The sequence below is a fragment of the Hevea brasiliensis genome, chromosome 8 (genome assembly GCF_030052815.1).
Source record: "Hevea brasiliensis isolate MT/VB/25A 57/8 chromosome 8, ASM3005281v1, whole genome shotgun sequence".
Classification (NCBI taxonomy): Eukaryota; Viridiplantae; Streptophyta; class Magnoliopsida; order Malpighiales; family Euphorbiaceae; genus Hevea; species Hevea brasiliensis.
The window spans coordinates 22,605,948-22,624,225 of NC_079500.1; the positions used below are offsets into that span (position 1 = coordinate 22,605,948).

General features: G+C 35.4%; 1 protein-coding gene across 1 annotated transcript; it reads left to right on the forward strand.

Moving 5' to 3' along the window:
* Nucleotides 1-16,484: 16,484 nt before the first annotated feature.
* LOC110638689 (uncharacterized) lies at nt 16,485-17,390 on the forward strand. The gene has a single exon (XM_021789308.2). It carries the CDS (start codon nt 16,592-16,594, stop codon nt 17,288-17,290), a length of 699 nt encoding a protein of 232 aa, XP_021645000.1. The 5' UTR covers nt 16,485-16,591; the 3' UTR covers nt 17,291-17,390.
* Nucleotides 17,391-18,278: the final 888 nt, after the last annotated feature.

Below are 18,278 nucleotides of genomic sequence, written 5' to 3' on the forward strand. Positions count from 1 at the left end.
GATCTTTTGAAATATGCTTTATGACTTTCAAAGTTGTGTCTTTTTGTTTTGTAAACAGGGGAGAAAATAGAAGAAAGCCTATCCTTTTGTTGATGTCAAAAAGGGGAGAAATTAAGAGAAGATAGGAAAATATTTTAACTGACAGAATGATTTTAGTTAACTGGGTACATTTTTAGTTAACTAATTTTGTATTCAGTGGTTATATGGTTCACATTCTGATGTAGATATTTTGGACTTATTTTGGAAAGTTATTGAAGATATGATGATGATCCTTTATGATTGACTTATGGTTGATATATCTTATGTATGATGATTGAATTGATCTTGGATGAATTAATCTTGAAGATTGCTTAACATGTTATTATATTCAAAATGCTTTGAATATCAGATTTAGGGGGAGCTATTTTGTAGCTTCTCAACATTCTTGCACTTTGAATGATTGTGTGCATACATATAGGGGGAGCTTGTCTAAAAGCAAGTTCTTGCATACATGACATATGTAGATAGTTATACAATTGAATTTTTTTTGATCTTCATAGATTCATTAAGTTTTGACATCATCAAAAAGGGGGAGATTGTAGGCCCTGTAAGCTATAATGAGCTTGATTTTGATGATAACAAAACTTAATGAAATATACATTAACCCTTTGTGCATAAGTATTTGAAGTAATTTTATAGGTCATGATATGCAAAGACATTGATGGAAGGACTATTCTATTGACATGGCTGATATAAAAGGAGTTTATCATCTTGTATAACACAAGATGAATCAAAGTCCATGAAGAAATAGGATAGAAGTTAAGTTCTTAGGTCCATTGTACAAGATTGGAGAATTTATGCCATTTGAGACCTAAAATCAATTTTGTTTTTAGATTTAAGAGTTTAGAAAGTGTTTTCATATCATTTCTAAGGTTTTTGAATGGTCACAATAATTTTTACAACCTTTCTTCAAAAACTCAAAATTTCAATTTTTAAGTCAGGCAGTAGCGAAATTAGTTAACTCGTAGCGAAAATTAGTTAACTAGTTTTGATGTCTAAAATTCTCTGTCTTACAAAACTAGTTAACTGGTGAAAATTTTAGTTAACTATTTTTATGACCTGACCTGACTCAACTCTGCTGCACGACTTTCTAAGCAATAACGGCTAGTTTTTTGAAAATTAAAGAGCTGTTAGACACACTCTCCAGCAGACGTTTTTGGCAATGAAAAGCACCTATAAAAGACATCATTTACTACAATTCTAACTAATGAAAGTGCTCTTATTCATAGTGAATTTATTGTGGTATTTTTGAAGCTTTCATTCAATTACTCTTGAGCTTAAGTGGCAAATCTTCTCTCTCAATCTTCTAGCATTAAATTCTGTATCTGAGAGTTATTGAGAGTGATTTCTTCTACACCAAAACCTATTTAAGGTCGTGTAAGTGTGAGGACACACTTGTGTAAGGTTTTCAAGCACCTTGTGAAGCTTGTGGGAGGTTTTCAAGCACCTTGTGAAGCTTGTGGTCTTTTGTGGGAAGCAAAGACGTTGTAAAGGTCCTCAAGCACCTGGGAAGCTTGCTGATATTGTAAAGGCTTTGAATCTTGCCTGTTAAAAAGATCAAATAGTGGAGTGACTCTCAAAGTGGGACTCTGGGAAGAGTGGATGTAGGCTAAGAGAGCCGAACCACTATAAACATTGTGTTTGATTCTCTTCTTCCCTTAACTCTTTAATTTTCAGCACTTTGATTTTCTGATTATATATTGAATGTGTTGAGAATTTGTTTATTGAGCTAATATTGCAAACTCTGAATTTTATGTGAGAAAATACACTTGATATCAAGTAATTATTTTGTGTATGAACTAGTATTTGTGCATAACTTGATTGATTACTTAAATTACACCCTAGGAACAGAGTTATACACATACATAGAAGTGCAAAGCCTCAATTTTTCATTAAGTCTAGAGCAAGGGCTGAAAAATTGTCTAAAGTGTCCAATTCACCCCCCTCTTGGTCACTTTCTTTGGGACAACAGACCGGACTGGATACACGAGTAAACTAGCACTGGGTACCAAGTGCCTCGGGCCGTCACACCATCGGTCACAATGTGTCTCTCGGTGTGCAGACAGAATGGCTAATAAGTTATAAAAGCAATAAGGCATAAAGCCAAGTATAACATCATAATCAGTATAGCCATAGGCTATCATATCACAGAATGGCATGAAGCCATATGCAGTACTGCTATCAGAACCCTATTGGCATGCCAACCTATCTAAACCAATCACACTAGGCCTACTAGGGCATATTACAAAGTTATTTCTTGAATATTTGTACTTAACATGTAAGGTTATTATTCATTTAGTCATTTAAGTCAAAATATTGACTTTCTCATATATAATAGTTACATGAGTTTTAATCATATAGATTTATCACATTTTGGTTCCCAAAAGTGTTGGCATTAGTTGCCAATCATTGCTTCTAACCAATGGAGAATAAATCAGAAATTTCAGTTTTGGGTGCTAAAGTTTACTGTTCCATTAGGCCATTCTACAGTGAGAATTTGGCCAAGTATTCTTGATCAAAGTTGTTCTTTATTGTGTCTAGTTACATTTCACTTTTTGAATCACCCCATTTGGAGTTTTCTATCTCAAGTTATGGCTATTTCACCATAACTAGTCAGATTGCCTTTACCCAGAATTTCTGGGCAATTTTGGTTCTGCCAGATTTGGTAGTTCAACTTTAGCTAGTAATTTCATTTGGTTAAGTCCAGAATTTGAGTTTGTGTTCTACATAAAAGTTGTTCTAATTTGCCTAAGCTTTCCATTGATATAAATTTTAGGCCAATTGGACCTTTCTACACTGAGTTATGACCAAATGAATGAACACTGTTCATTTGGTCATTTTGCCCAGGCAGAATGTGTGTTACCCGGATTTGGTCAATTTTTAGGGCATCCTAAGTTTGTTTTCTGGACAGGGTTCCTTCATAAAAGTTGTGCCATTATGTGTTTAAGTTCATGTCCAATTGGTCTTGCACCAATTGAACCTACACAACTCAAGTTAAAGCTATCCAACCTTGCTGGACTCACACTCAGACCTGCAGGTCACTCAAGGCAGCACCTCTAACCTCAATTCCCATGGCACAATTCATTTCAATTCCTACTCAAACACAACCAAATGGTCACTAATTGACTATTAGAATCTCCTTTCACCAATACATGAGCAAAATCATAATTTGTTGCCCAACCCCCAGCCCTAAATTTTGCTAAGTTCCAATTTCTTGCACCAAACTCGTAAATTAATAATTGAAGTGATACATTCACATCAAGGGCAGCCTATACACTACTTTAAATCAAAGAAATTCATCACTACACTAAGATTACCATGGCTACTGAAAATGTAGAGTGAGCATACCAATGAATTCATTTCAATTCCTCATAAATCTCAACTCAATTCAACTTCCTAAACATGAGTTTAAAGAAAAAAATAAAGAGATTGGACACTAACCTTGTTAGAGCTCCAACTTGAGCTTATTAATCTTCAAGATTTCTCTCTCAAATTGCTACCTCAAGACTATTCTAGTTGCAAGGATCAAGTTTAGTGAAGGGGGTAAGTAGTTTATGATGGAAGTGAAGGAGAGAGAGAGCTCTTGTTCAACAAAAATGGCGGAGGGAGTGAGAAAGAATTTCGGCTGGTTTCAAGGTGGAAGAAGAAGAAGATTTTTCTCTTAAATTTCGGCCCATTTAACTCTAATTTAAGTTGGTTTATAAAGGCTTGTCTTCATTGGATTGGTGGAGCACATTTTAATTACATAAGCATGATGTAATAATTAACATTTCTTTCTTTTTCATTTTCTTGCTTTTCTACTCATTTTAAAATAAATTTTTGGTAATATTTATTCATATTTTATGTCATAATAATTATTTACTTAATTAGACAAGTCGGTCAAAAATCATCTCTAAAAACGAAATGACCAAAATGCCCTCCGTTTGGCTTATCGAGCCAAAATCGTCTGTACCGATCGAAAAATTTTTCTAAGTATTTTCTTAGCATTCTAATGCTATAGAAACCTCAATGACTCTTCTCTGGAGTCCTAAAAATTATTTTATAAATTTTCCCCTCAATGTAGGGCTCCTAGCTGCGAGGACCGCAACTTCCCTCTTGATTACCCATCACTAGGGCACCGGCTCATTTAACTTGGTTGTATTTTATTTCTAACATTTTTCTTAGATTTTTCTTACCTTTATTTGAGTTATTTATGACTCCTCACTTTAGTATAAATATTTTTTCAAATGTTCTAGCTGTACGCACCGACACCGATCACCGAAATAATAGAATGTACGTAATTGCTACAGTGAGAGTGTTACACCTTTGTGGAAGTGTAGAATTCGCTAAGTTAGTGGGAGGACCAATTTGATTAAAAGACCATACTCATTTTGGTTAAATACATGATACATTTACTAATTAATCTGGTTATTTTCTGCAATTAATTTTCTGATAATAATGAGCACACCACAACCACCACCATCCAATATCCTTGCAAGCATACTTGATCGCAATAGGTTGACAGGACCTAATCTCTCTGATTGGCTAAGAAATTTGAAACTTGTCCTGAACCTTGAACATATAGGATATGTTCTAGACTCAAATGTTCCTGGTCCCTTACCTCCAGAGGCCACTCAAGAGGAACATAAAAGTTTGGACAAGTGGAAGGAGCATGATATGAGAGCCAAGTGTTACATGCTTGCTTCTATGAGTAATGAGTTATAGAAGTAGCATGAGAACATACAGAGTGTGAGTGAGATCCTCCTTCACCTACAAGAGTTGTATGGTGAGCATAGCAGGAATACTAGGTATGAGATATCTAGACAACTATTCTGCATGAGGATGTCTGAGGGACAGAATGTTGGGAATCATGTCCACAAGATGATTCGACTGATTGAGCAGCTGGAACATCTTGACTTTAACATGGATTTTCAACTGCAGACGGATTTGATCATTCAGTCCCTTCCTGAGTCATTTGGAAACTTTGTGACAAATTTTCATATGACTAAACAAGAATGCACCTTGGCTGGTTTACTCAATATGCTGGTTATTGCCTAAAAGAATAAGCCAGGCAATAAAGGAAAAGAGGTAGCTTTGATTGCGTCTTCTTCTGCTGGAAAGTCCAACAAGAAGAAGGGCAATAAGAAAAAGAAATCTCAAATTCCTAGTCCTTCCAAGAAGATAGCTAAACAGAAAGGGAAAACTAAAGCTGATGGAGGCAAAGGAAAGTGTTTCTATTGCCCGCAGGATGGGCACTAGAAAAGGAACTGCCCATAGTATCTTGCTTCTCTGAAGGACAAGAAGGATACACCTTCGGAAGGTATGTCCATATCTTGTTATTTAGATTCTAATGATACTCATAGTTCATTTACAGCTTGGGTTTTAGATGCTGGTGCCAGTTCTCACATTTCTTATGATATGCAGGAACTAGCAAACAGTAGCAGCTTGCGTTCTCGAGATGTTAGACTCTGGATTAGCGATGGCTCAGTTGTTGAAGCTTTAGCCATAGGATCTAAATCTTTTTATATGTCTGGACATGTTTTGTGTTTGAATAATATCTTATATGTACCTGATGCTTTTAAGAACATCATTTCGATATCTAGTTTGACTAGAGATGGTTATGAATTTCAGTTCATAGATGGTGTTTGCAATATTTATTTTAGAAATAAATATGTTGGCTCGGGTTATATGAATGATGGCCTTTATTATCTGTATAATAATGACAAACACAAATTGAATACAAGTGATCTAAATGAATGCAATGGCATGGTGAAAATCAACTCAAGTCCAAAATATACTTGGCACTTAAGATTAGGTCATGTTGCAGAAGATAGGATTGCAAAACTGGAGAAAATGGCGATTCTATCCTCATTGAGTTCTGAACCTACTCTAACTTGTGAATCCTGCCTTCAGGGCAAAATGACCAGATCACCCTTTGTTGGACAAGGGCTAAGAGCTGAAAATATTTTGGAGTTAATACATAGTGATGTATGTGGCCCATTTAGAGAAATGGCTAGATGCGGTTTTCATTACTTTATTACTTTTACTGATGATAAATCAAGGTTTGGGTATTTGTATTTTATAAAATACAAACATGAATCCTTTGAAAAGTTCAAAGAATTTAAATCTGAAGTAGAAAATGAAACAGGAAAAAGTATTAAAGCTCTTTGATCAGATCGTAGAGGTGAATACTTGAGTACTGAATTTGATGAATACTTGAGAGGGCATGGCATTGTTTCCCAGCTGACTCCTCCAGGAACACCACAGCTGAATGGTGTATCTGAAAGGAGAAATCGTACCCTATTAGATATGGTACGTAGTATGATGAGCTATACTGATATGCTAATCTCCTTTTGGGGATTTGCATTAGAATCAGCTTTGCATATTCTGAATAGGATTCCATCGAAATCAGTATCTTCCACACCTTATGAGATATGGCATGGAAGAAAACCAAATCTTAAGCATGTTAAGATTTGGGGTTGTCCAGCTTATATCAAAAAGCTAAACACTGATAAATTGAAAACCAGATTAGAAAAGGGTCGATTTGTTGGATATCCAAAAGATAGTTTTGGATATTATTTTTATTTGCCTACATCACAAAAGGTTGTGGTAAGTAGAGATGCCACATTTCTTAAACAACAGTTTGTTCAAGAAAGAGGCAAAGGAAGACAAATAGAGTTAGAATTGGAGAATTCTGACCAACCAATAGATCAGATGGATATGGATCCATCTAGTCAAGCTACACCTATTGATGAAACATCTACAGCTGTTCCTCATAGATCAACCAGGGTATCTCATCCACCAGTGAGATATGGTTTCTTTCATGAAGAAGAACAAGAGTTGTCTCTCATGAAGAAGTAGATCATGGAGATGATTCACTTACCTATAAAGAAGCTATATCAGATATAGACTCTTCAAAATGGATTGATGCTATGAAACCTGGATTGATTCCATGTATAAGAATCAAGTTTGGGATCTTATTGACCCACCTAAAGGTATTGTACCTATAGGGAACAAATGGGTTTTCAAGAAGAAAATTGGTTCTGATGGAAAGGTAGAGACCTATAAAGCAAGGCTAGTAGCGAAAGGGTTTCGCCAAAGGCAAGGAATCGACTATGAGGAGACTTTCTCGCCTGTTGCCATGCTTAAATCAATTAGGATTCTATTAGTAATAGCTGCATATACTATGATTATGAGATTTGGCAGATGGATGTCAAAATAGCTTTTCTCAAAGGATACATTGAAGAAAACATTTTCATGGAACAACCTAGGGGTTTTGAATCCCAAGATTGTTCCAAAGTATGCAAGCTAAAGCGATCCATTTATGGGTTGAAACAAGCTTCGAGGAGTTGGAACATCCGTTTTGATGAAGCCATTAAGTCATTTGGTTTTATAAAAAATGAGGATGAGCCATGTGTATATAAGAAGGTTAGTAATAGTGTTGTCACTTTCCTTGTCTTATATGTGGATGATATTCTGTTGATAGGTAATGACACAGGTATGTTAACAACTGTAAAGGTATGGTTGTCAAATACATTCTCCATGAAAGACTTAGGGGAGGCAACCTATATTCTTGGGATTTGCATCTATAGAGATAGAGCGAAAAGAATAATTGGTTTATCCCAAAGTCTATACTTGGAAAAGGTGTTAAAGAGGTTTAACATGCTTGATTCCAAGAGAGGATTGTTACCAGTGAGACATGGTATTCACCTTTCTAAAGAGATGTCTCCAAAGACACCTGAAGAAATAGATAAAATGGCCAGGATTCCATATGCTTCGGTTATTGGAAGTTTGATGTATACAATGTTGTGTACTAGGCCGGATATCGCATATGTTGTTAGTTTGACTAGCAGGTATCAATCCAATCTAGGTTTGGAACACTGGATAACTGTCAAGAATATCCTTAAGTACTTGAGAAGAACTAAGAATTTATTCTTGATATATGGAGGTGGTGACTTGTAATTGGATGGTTATACTGATTTTGATTTTCAATCAGATATCGATGATAGAAAGTCTACCTCTGGATATGTGTTCATTTGTAATGGAGGTGCAGTCAGTTGGAAGAGTTTCAAATAGAGAACGACTGCAGATTCCACTACAGAGGTTGAGTATATTGCTGCATCAGATGCTGCAAAGAAAGTTGTTTGGATAAAGAAGTTCGTGACAGAACTTGCAGTAGTTCCTTCCATTGAGTCAGCAGTTCCACTCTACTGTGACAATAATGGAGCAGTCATACAGGCTAAGGAACCCCGGTCTTACCAGAAGTCCAAACATATAGAAAGGCGCTACCACATTATCAAAGAAATAGTTGGGCGAGGTGATGTAGCCATGCAGAAAATAGCATCAGCTGCAAATCCAGTTGATCCATTCAGTAAGCCTATGTCACAAACTCAGCTAGACCGACATCTTGAGAAGATGGGTCTAAGATATTGTAATGAATGACTCTAGTGCTAGTGGGAGATTGTTAGTAGTATGCCATAGAGCATATCATTTAGTATGTATCTTGCACTTGTTTTATTAATAAAAGGCATTTTCACTTTTCCGTTTACATAATATATTTATGTGTAATAGAAAAGGTCCATTGATATTTTGTTAGAAGTTCTATTCTTAAGTTGTTAAGAATATAAGTGACAGTATTTCTAGCACAAAGTATCATAAATTAGTTCATAATCGAGGATACTTCACACAGGATATGACTTATCCAGAAAGATTGTATTCATGTTTGTTCCCAATGTATTTATATGAGATATAAATAAGATGGAATGGTGAGTCTCATGCCATATAACAAACATGATAGGCACTTATGCATGATAAGTAGGCCAAACCAGTAACATTTATGACAAGCACATGGAGTTTACTCTTGTCAATGCATTGTCATAAATCATATCAATGCATATAATCTTTAGACCTGAGATAGCACAGCTATCTTGTATATAGGTGGTTTAAGTTTGATACTGCTTTCATACTTGTATTGTGTATCGGTATATGGGCATGTGTTGGCTCCTACTAGTTATATATGGAGGTAGGTGTTGATCAAGATGGAATCTATTACCCTAAGTAAATAGGGATAAAATCCTATGTTCATTTAATTGTTCTTGATGTTTTAAGTTCCTGGTTAGGACAGATAGATTTAATCAGAAAAGAGTTTCTGATGAGAAAATCTTTTTAATCAAGAATTGGAATTAAAAGAGAACATAATATTCATAGCAAATGGGGTTTAACATAAACCATGACTCTAGCTCGAATTGGGATTTTGTAACAGAGAGATTCTAGTGCATGGTAACATATGATTATAGGTTCATTTAAGGTAAACCTTATTACTGATTGGGTGGCCATGGCATGCTATGCTAGGTATTAACCATGGTCTATGAGGTACATAAAATGATTTAGAGAAATCATTTATGGTAAGAAAGAGTTCTGATGATATTAAGATTTGATATCATATCTCATTGCTAATTAGTGATGAGCCTAGTGAGTCACACGCATACACAAGTAATCACCAAGTTAAATGTGATTTAATTAATTAGTTAAAGAGTTTAATTGATTAATTAAATAGGTTTAGTTTGCAATTAGATTGTAAAGTCCCTAGCATGGGTTGAAACCGAATTTAGATTATTGGATGTATAGTATAAGTTAAATTTGTATTTAAAGTGTTTAAATATGAATTTAATTATGAAAAATTAATTAATAGAGATTAATTAGTTAATTAATTTATATTTGATATAAATTGATGAGAAGAAGAGAAATAATTATTTTAGGTTGAGAACTCAAAATTAAGATACAAGGGTATTTTGGTCATTTCATAGGGTGACATATGGCACCATGAGATGGTGACACATGACACTATGCATAAGCTTGCCATTTGTCTTTTAGTCATGTAAGATGATCAAAGTCAAGATTAAATCTAGGTTTGGCACTTGGCACAATGTGATTGGGTCAATTAAACTAAGAGCCAATCAGAAGATGACATGTGGCAAGGGTTTTAAGTGATGACCTAGCTATATAAGGGAAAGGATGAAAGAAAAAATAGAACAATCTGATTTTCTCAAAAGAGGTGCCGCTACCTTGTCTTCCTCTTCCTCTTCATCTCTCATTAATTCAAAGAGAATTGCCAACATTCTCTTGAATTAAAATTGCTAGAAATCGTTTCTAGTATCCTGTATACATCTATAACATCTCTAAAGGCAAAACCTTAATTTCTAATTGATTGGAAAGGCTTGAGAAGCTGTTCAAGGGGCTACCATTGGTGATCTTGGTGTCAAAAGGTTAATGCACTTGTTCTTGATTTAATCTAGGGTTCTAATGAATTAATCTGTTAATTTTAAAATCTTAAATGGAAAATGTAGATCCAAAACATATTAAAAGTATTTTAATATGCTGTTTATCATTGAAATCAAATAGATAAATAATGAATCTTGCATGATGTATGAGACTCTAGAAGAAAAATTTTGAATTTAATGATATAAACTTATGTTTTTTCATGCTTCCGCTCCTTCACCATCTTCCTTCCTACGACAAAGATTATGCCATGAATACCTATGCATACCCGTGCCTTCATTACCACCACTTCTCCACCAAAAACGATTCATAGCCTTTTCCACCGCATCACAAATATCCAAAGGAAGCAAAAATAATGTCATTAGATAATTTGGAATAGCATGAACCACTGCCTTGAGTAGAATTTCTTTGCCAGCTCTCAACAAGATCACTCTCTTCCAACTTTGCAGTTTCCTGCCACACCTTATCTTGAACACCCATAAAGACTTTCTTCTTACTACGACCCACAATAGATGGAAGACCCAAGTATTTCCCAGGAGCATCAACAATTTTCACATATAACAAACTTGCAACAAACTCATTTGCCTCATTCGTGCTATTCTTACTAAAATAAATTTTAGATTTTTAAAAATTTACCTGCTGCCCAGATGCCGCTTGGTATAGATTCAAACACTGCTTGATCATAAAAGCTTCCGAAGCCACAGCCTTAAAAAATAGAAAGCATCATCCGCAAAAAATAAGTGTGAAATCAAAGGGGCTGATCGTGTCACCTTAACACCATGCAAGTGACCACTTGGCTCAAAAGAACTAAGCAAGGTCGATAAACCTTCTACAACCACTAGAAATAAATACGGGGATAACGGATTCCCTTGCTGAAGACCTCTACGAGGCACTATAAGACCAAAACCTTCTACAACCACTAGAAATAAATACGGGGATAACGGATTCCCTTGCTGAAGACCTCTACGAGGCACTATAAGACCAAACCGTTTTCCCCCATGACAAACTTCATAGGTCACTGTGGACACCATACGCATAATCTTAGACGCCCAAGCCGAACAAAACCCCAACTTCAAAAGCATAGCCTCTAAAAACTGCCACTCCACCCTGTCATAGTCCTTGCTTATGTCTGTTTTCAATGCGGCATAACCATCCTTACCTTGAGATTTTCTTTTTAAATAATGAATCACTTCAAAAGCAATCATGACGTTGTCTATAATAAATCTCCCTGGGATAAATGCACTTTGCACATCCGAAATCACTGTCCCCATGCAACTTCTCATCCAATTAGCTAAAGCTTTACCAGCAATTCTATCAACGACTTTACATAGAGATATTGGCCTCACATCTGAAACAAACTCAAGTTCTTTTTCCTTTAGTATCAAGATAATATTTGTTCGATTTTGACCAGCAGCCTCTAGATTATTATTCAGACAATCCAACACTGCATGACAAATATCCGTACCAATAACTTGCCAAAAAAAGCGATAAAACCCTGGGCTTAGGCCATCCGGACCAGGTGCTTTATCCGAGTGCATGCTGAAAACTGCTTCTTTAATCTCATCAGAAGAGAAAGGCTTCATTAAAAAGACATTTTGATCCTCTGTTAGCTTTCGGTCAACACAATCAATTATGGTCTCCATTGGGCCTTGATGAGAGGTAAATAAAGAATCAAAATATTACAAAATCAGGATGTCTAATCCAGAATCCCAGTTAAGCCACTGCCCTGACTCATTCTTCAACTGGATAATGGTATTTTTTTTTTTTACGGCGAGAAGAAGCCATTAAGTGGAAATAGCATGTATTTGCATCGCCATCCTTTAACTAATGCTGCTTACTCCGTTGTTTCTAATACAATTCCTATTGATGAAGCACTTGAAGATAGGCCTCCTTTACACTCCTATACAATTGTATATGATCTGGATCACGACTCATCTTATATCTCTCCATCTGAGTTTTACTAACTTTCAAACAATCACGAAATTGGGACTTCTTATGCTGTCCCTACTTTTGAAGAAATTCCCCACAACTCTGAATCCGTTCCATTATAGGTCTTCCTTTCCCAATATCCCAAGCCTCTTGAACAGCTTGCAACACATCAATCTCCTTCAACCAAGCGTTCTCAAGCGGAACTGTTTAGGAGCATACCGAATAACTGTTACTCCCAAAGAAAGGTATAAGGCTGAGTGATCACTGGAAGCCACCTCCAAATTAAATAAAGACGCATCAGCAAATTGACGATGCCAAGTATTTATCACAAGAGCTCGGTCTAGACGCTTACACACCCAAGCAGGAGTACCTCTTCCATGTTCCCATGTGAACTGGTTGCCTACACAACCCAAGTCATGCAACCCATAAAACTCCCCTGCTTGTCTAAAACCATTCACATGCCAAGCTAGTTGTTGAATCCTGCATCCCCATAATTATTAGGTGTACCCGGTGCACATACACCTTCTCTCACAATCATGTGGAACCCACTTCCTATATAAACCCACTTTCTGTGAGAGAGGGAGCACTATTTTTTAGTGCACCGGTGTACCCAATAATTAGCCATAGGAGAGAGTATCATTGAAATCGCCCAGGATACACCAAGGCAACGGGAATTTATGTTTCAAAGATTTAACAAGTTCCCATGAGAGACACCTTTGAGAAGAACTAGGAAGACCATAAGATCCAGTAAAACGAAAATTAGGAACTCCTGTAATTTGAACTTGCACATCAATATAGTGTTTGTGATAACCAATCAAAGAACACATATGCCTTTCCTTCCATAACAAAGCTAAACCACCACTTAACCCATCAGTGCTCACCACAAAAAGCCCCTCACAACCCAACAATGCGCGAATCTGATCTATCCTAGACCATCCCACCTTTGTTTCTTGCAAAAAAATTAAATTGGGCTGTTTAGAAAGAACCACGTCTTTTAATTCTGAAAGTGTCCCTGGGTTCCCAAGCCCGCGACAGTTCTAAGCTAAATAACTCATAATGACTGGCGGGCCTGGGAACCAGAACCCGCCCCACATCCGTTTTTTGAATTGTCCATATCCAAAGACTCATTAACGGCAACTGAATCTTCAGGGTCTTGTCTACGGCATTTAGGATCCGTGACAATCAAATCATCATCCTTATCCTCCAAAACAGAACCCTCCATGCTAGTTTCTTTACCATGTATGCTTTCTCCCTTCTTTCCGTTACCCTTATCACCTACCATTTTATCCATTGGTTGACCCCCAAAATTAGGCATTTGATTTTGTTTGAATCCCCTGAAAGTAGGAGAATTGAAAGCTCTTGCCTTATCTGTATTACCACCACCTTGTGCTATCACCTCCAGCCTCGACCACCGTGCACCTGCCTGGGTAGCAGTGCGACTATCAGCTCGCAACCATGGTCCAAACAGAAACTGGTCCCTTGTAACTCCTGGGGTTTGAAACAATTTCCGGCAGTACCGATCAGAGTGACCCATCATTCCACAAAAGAAACAAAACGTACCAAGCCTCTCATATTTGAAGCTAATTGTCACCCAATCTCCTTTTGGCATTTTAATTCGCATTTTACGTTTAAGTGGTTTGCGAACATCCATCCTCACCCTGACACACATGTAATCCCGCCAGATATGGTCATAGTTTTTGGGATCAGCACATAAAATTTCACTTAGGAAATTCCCAATGTTCTTAGCCACCCGTTCAGACTTGAAACCTGAAACAAGATCATGGAGTTGCACCCAAATATCTACCTTAGTAAGCTCAACCTGTCGTGGATTTTCCCCTGAGCAAAATTCCAAGGATCACCTTGCACAACCCTATCATGATCAATTTGATGAAAAAATTGGAATACAAATGCATTATTACCTAGGTCTTTTGTAATAAGATCCATAACAGGTCGCCATACTTGAGCCATTGTATCTTTAAAAGCACGAACATTAATGGGTTTGTCTGTCAGCAATCGCCCCCACTACACACCATTGCTCATTCGCCACAATATTATCTTCCTCTGGTTCATCTGGTTCCTCCATGTACTCCAACTGACCTTTCGTTTCATCCAGATTTAAATCAGCATAGATTTCCTCAATAGGAGGCACACCATCAGTTGTAGCACTCGACGAAGCCATGACAAGCTTAGAGGAACAACGAAAGAAAATGAAGAAAAGAGACTTTTTACGAGAGAACAAGGGAAATTAGGAACTCATCAGAATTGAGAGAGAATAACATGATTTAGAGAGATTTTAAAATACTGATCATTTCACATATATATTTGTTTAAAATATTGGTTTGATGTAGAATGGTCTGCCTTAATCATGCTCAATAGATGAACTTACTTATTATAACTTAAAACTTATAAGCTCCTGATGAAAATTTATTATGAAAAAGAAATCAACAATTTCAATATTGAACTTAACAAATATATATATATATATATATATATATATATATATCCAAATTATTTCAAAATAATCTCTATTTTAATTTAAATTGAATTTAACTGATTTTTAAATATGAAATATTATCCTATAATTTTAAAATATTAGTGTTATTCTATAATTTTAATTCTAATATAATTATAAATATCTTACAATAAAAAACTTAATTAAGTGGATGTTATATCATAGGCGTGGAAGGCAACTAACTAATAATTTTCACCATTATCTGTAGATTTTGTGGCCTCTTGTTCTGTTTCATTTTCTCGCTTTTGTTGTTTTCTAATTATCTTTGTTGAATTTTCAGTGGAACTATTTCTAAGGTTTTTGTCTTCTTGGTTGAGCTACTGTTCTTATGTAGATTTCTCCAGCCCCGTTGTTCTTTTTTATTTCTAATAAAATTCTGCTTGCTTATTAAAAAAATACAAATAGGATTAAAAGTTTTAAATTTATATAAATTTTAAAATTAATTTAAATAATAAAAAATATATAATAATAAATAATATTAAAAAATTAAGGGTATCTTTAGCGACAAATTACTATAAAATAATATTAAAATTTTAATTTATATTAATTAAAATGATATGAGAAATTGAAATTATTTATTGATTTAGTGATAATTAAGCCATTGCTAAAATTATTAACGACAAATTGGTCTATAGATAATCCTCCCACTGCTAAACGTATTAGCGACAAATTTTTTGTCAGTAAATGTAAGTAATAAAGAGCAATTTGAGCAAACTCAATGTCTCCTTCTTTTATATATAGTGTTTTATTTTTTTGGATAAATTTAGACTGAATTATTTTGAGTGTCGGATTAAATATTTGAGGGTATGCATGTAGTCGCTACATGAAAATATTTAAAATTAGATTTAGGTCAATTTAAAAATTATAAATCATTTTTATTAAAATATTAATTTTTATTAGATAAGTTAATGTAATTTTGTTAGTTTAATTTTCAAAAAATGTAAATTGATCTCAAGTGAACGCTCAAATTTACGGGAAATTTTAAATTTTATATAAATTAAAATAACTTACAAATTACTTTAAAATAAATTAGAAATTGTATTCATTCTCTTTATATGAATAAAAACTTATGCCTCAATTACTTACAATGTAAAATATATAATTAAGATTAATTCTCTATAGTCAAGTCTTAAAAGGAACTTAAATCTATGTATGCCATGTTGGAAACGAATTGAAGAGCCATTTTCAATCACGAAATAACACATGGATATCTCTCTTGTTAATTTTAAAATTATAAAAAAACATAATATTTTTATTTATATATTAATTATTAATTATTAAGGATTCTTAATATCCAGTTCTGTTCTTAATTAAAATTTCATCTTATTCAAGTCGACAAAGGATATACTTTGTTATTGTTTTTGAATTATTAAGAGTCCCTCCTCTCTGGGGCACTGCTTGCAGACTGGCACTAATTTTCCACGCGGTTTTGAGACTTTTGCGAGTCCTTTGTGGAAGGTTCAAAATGGTGGAAGATTCCACTCTGTCTTCATTGAGACATCGATTTCTTTCTGGCTAAGAGAACACCTACTTTTTTCCTCATACACTAAACCAAACTCTATGTATACTTTGTTATTGTTTTTGAATTATTAAGAGTCCCTCCTCTCTGGGGCACTGCTTGCAGACTGGCACTAATTTTCCACGCGGTTTTGAGACTTTTGCGGGTCCTTTGTGGAAGGTTCAAAATGGAGGAAGATTCCACTGTGTCTTCATTGAGACATCGATTTCTTTCTGGCTAAGAGAACACCTACTTTTTTCCTCATATACTAAACCAAACTCTATATATCAATAAGACACAATACACTGAAGCAACAAGGCATAGAACTATAGCATTTAGAAACACCTACACAAACCATGGCTCGTCTCTTATCTATCTTCTTCCTCTCTTTCGTTCTAACCCTAAAAACCTTCCATGGAATCCAGGCAGTTGAATACATAGTCACAAACCGAGCTCCAACGACCCCAGGAGGAATCAAGTTCAACAACGAACTTGGCGTCGAATACACTAAACAAACAATGGCATTAGCGAGTGACTTCATCTGGAGCCTCTTCCAGCAAAACACTGAAGCTGACAGAAAGAACGTGCCCCGTGTATCCCTGTTTCTCGATGATCTTGGTGATGACGAGATCGCTAAAACAGGCAACAACGAGATCTCTGTAGGGGATAATTTTATTGAAAAGATCCAAGGTGATATCAAGCCAGACTTTAATGGGGTGGTCTATCATGAGATGACACACGTTTGGCAGTGGGATGGGTCTGCGGGAAACAAAGCTCCAAGTCATGTGATTGAAGGAATTGCAGATTTTGTGAGGCTAAAGGCTAATTATGTACCACAGGGCTGGGCGCAACCAGGGGATGGAAACAACTGGAACGATAGTTACAGTTATACAGCTAGGTTTCTAGACTATTGTAATGATCTTAGAAATGGGTTTGTTGCAGAACTGAACAAGAAGATGAGAGATACTTATAGTGATGAATTCTTTGTTGAGTTGCTGGGAAAGCCTGTTGATCAGTTGTGGAATGAATACAAGGCTCGTTATGGGAAGAACTAGCTAGGTGGGTTTATCATTTAGGGCTTAAATGGCTGGTTTATGTATATGAATAACTATAGATGTACTCATAAAAGGAATAAAATCAGATGTTGTATCCTTAGCCATGATAAATAATTGGAAGAAAAACACACTTCATACTATCTTCAACTAATTAGAAAGAAGACTAATTATAATTTAGTGTATATTAAATTACCACTAGCCTTTGAGAATAAGGTTTGGTTTGGTTTAGTTTATGAGACTCAATCAACACTCTCATTAGATCAAGAGTTTGAGTTTTATCAATTCTTCCTCTTGATAAACGATCCGTAAAGTCTTTCAATAAGGTTGGCGGTATGCATTGGCCTCAACTAGAGCCTCCTCCACTTAAATATTTTTAAATAAAAATCTTTTTTTTTTTTTCACATTTATAGGTATTACACTTATTCCATATAGGCATTTTAGGGTAGTTTTGTATCTATTTTGCCCTTATTATTTAAGTATTTTTATGTTTTTAGCTCTATTTTAGATCATTTGTTAATTTTAGTTGCTTGATATCTGATTTTTGGAATTTTGGTGCTTTTAATAGGTTTTTGTGGTAAATTGAAGGTCAATGATACATTAGTAGATGATTTGGAAGAATTTGTAAGCTTGAAGAATGAATAAGAAGTTGAAGTGTAACACCCCTATTTACATAGCCTGGTATATTTCACTTCCGGTGACCGGTGTCGGTCCGGATAATTAAGAGGATTAGAACCACACTTAAGATAATTAGATAAGCCCTGAATACAAATAATTAGTAATTGTCAATTGGTTATGTATAAATAAGAAAAACAGAACATAAGAAGTTAAATGAGTCGAGAGTCACAGCGATGGGTGACCTTCTCGGGAAGGATTGCGAAGTCAATTTAAACTCAAATTTCGAACCGTAAAATGTAACGCTGCGGTCTTTAGGACTATTGCGAACACAGTGGAAAAGAGAAAATCACGAAAAAGAATTATTAAGCCAGTC

What these genes read in the sequence shown, in the direction of transcription:
- LOC110638689 (XM_021789308.2), top strand. Translation starts at nt 16,592, where the DNA reads ATGGCTCGTCTCTTATCTATCTTCTTCCTCTCTTTCGTTCTAACCCTA.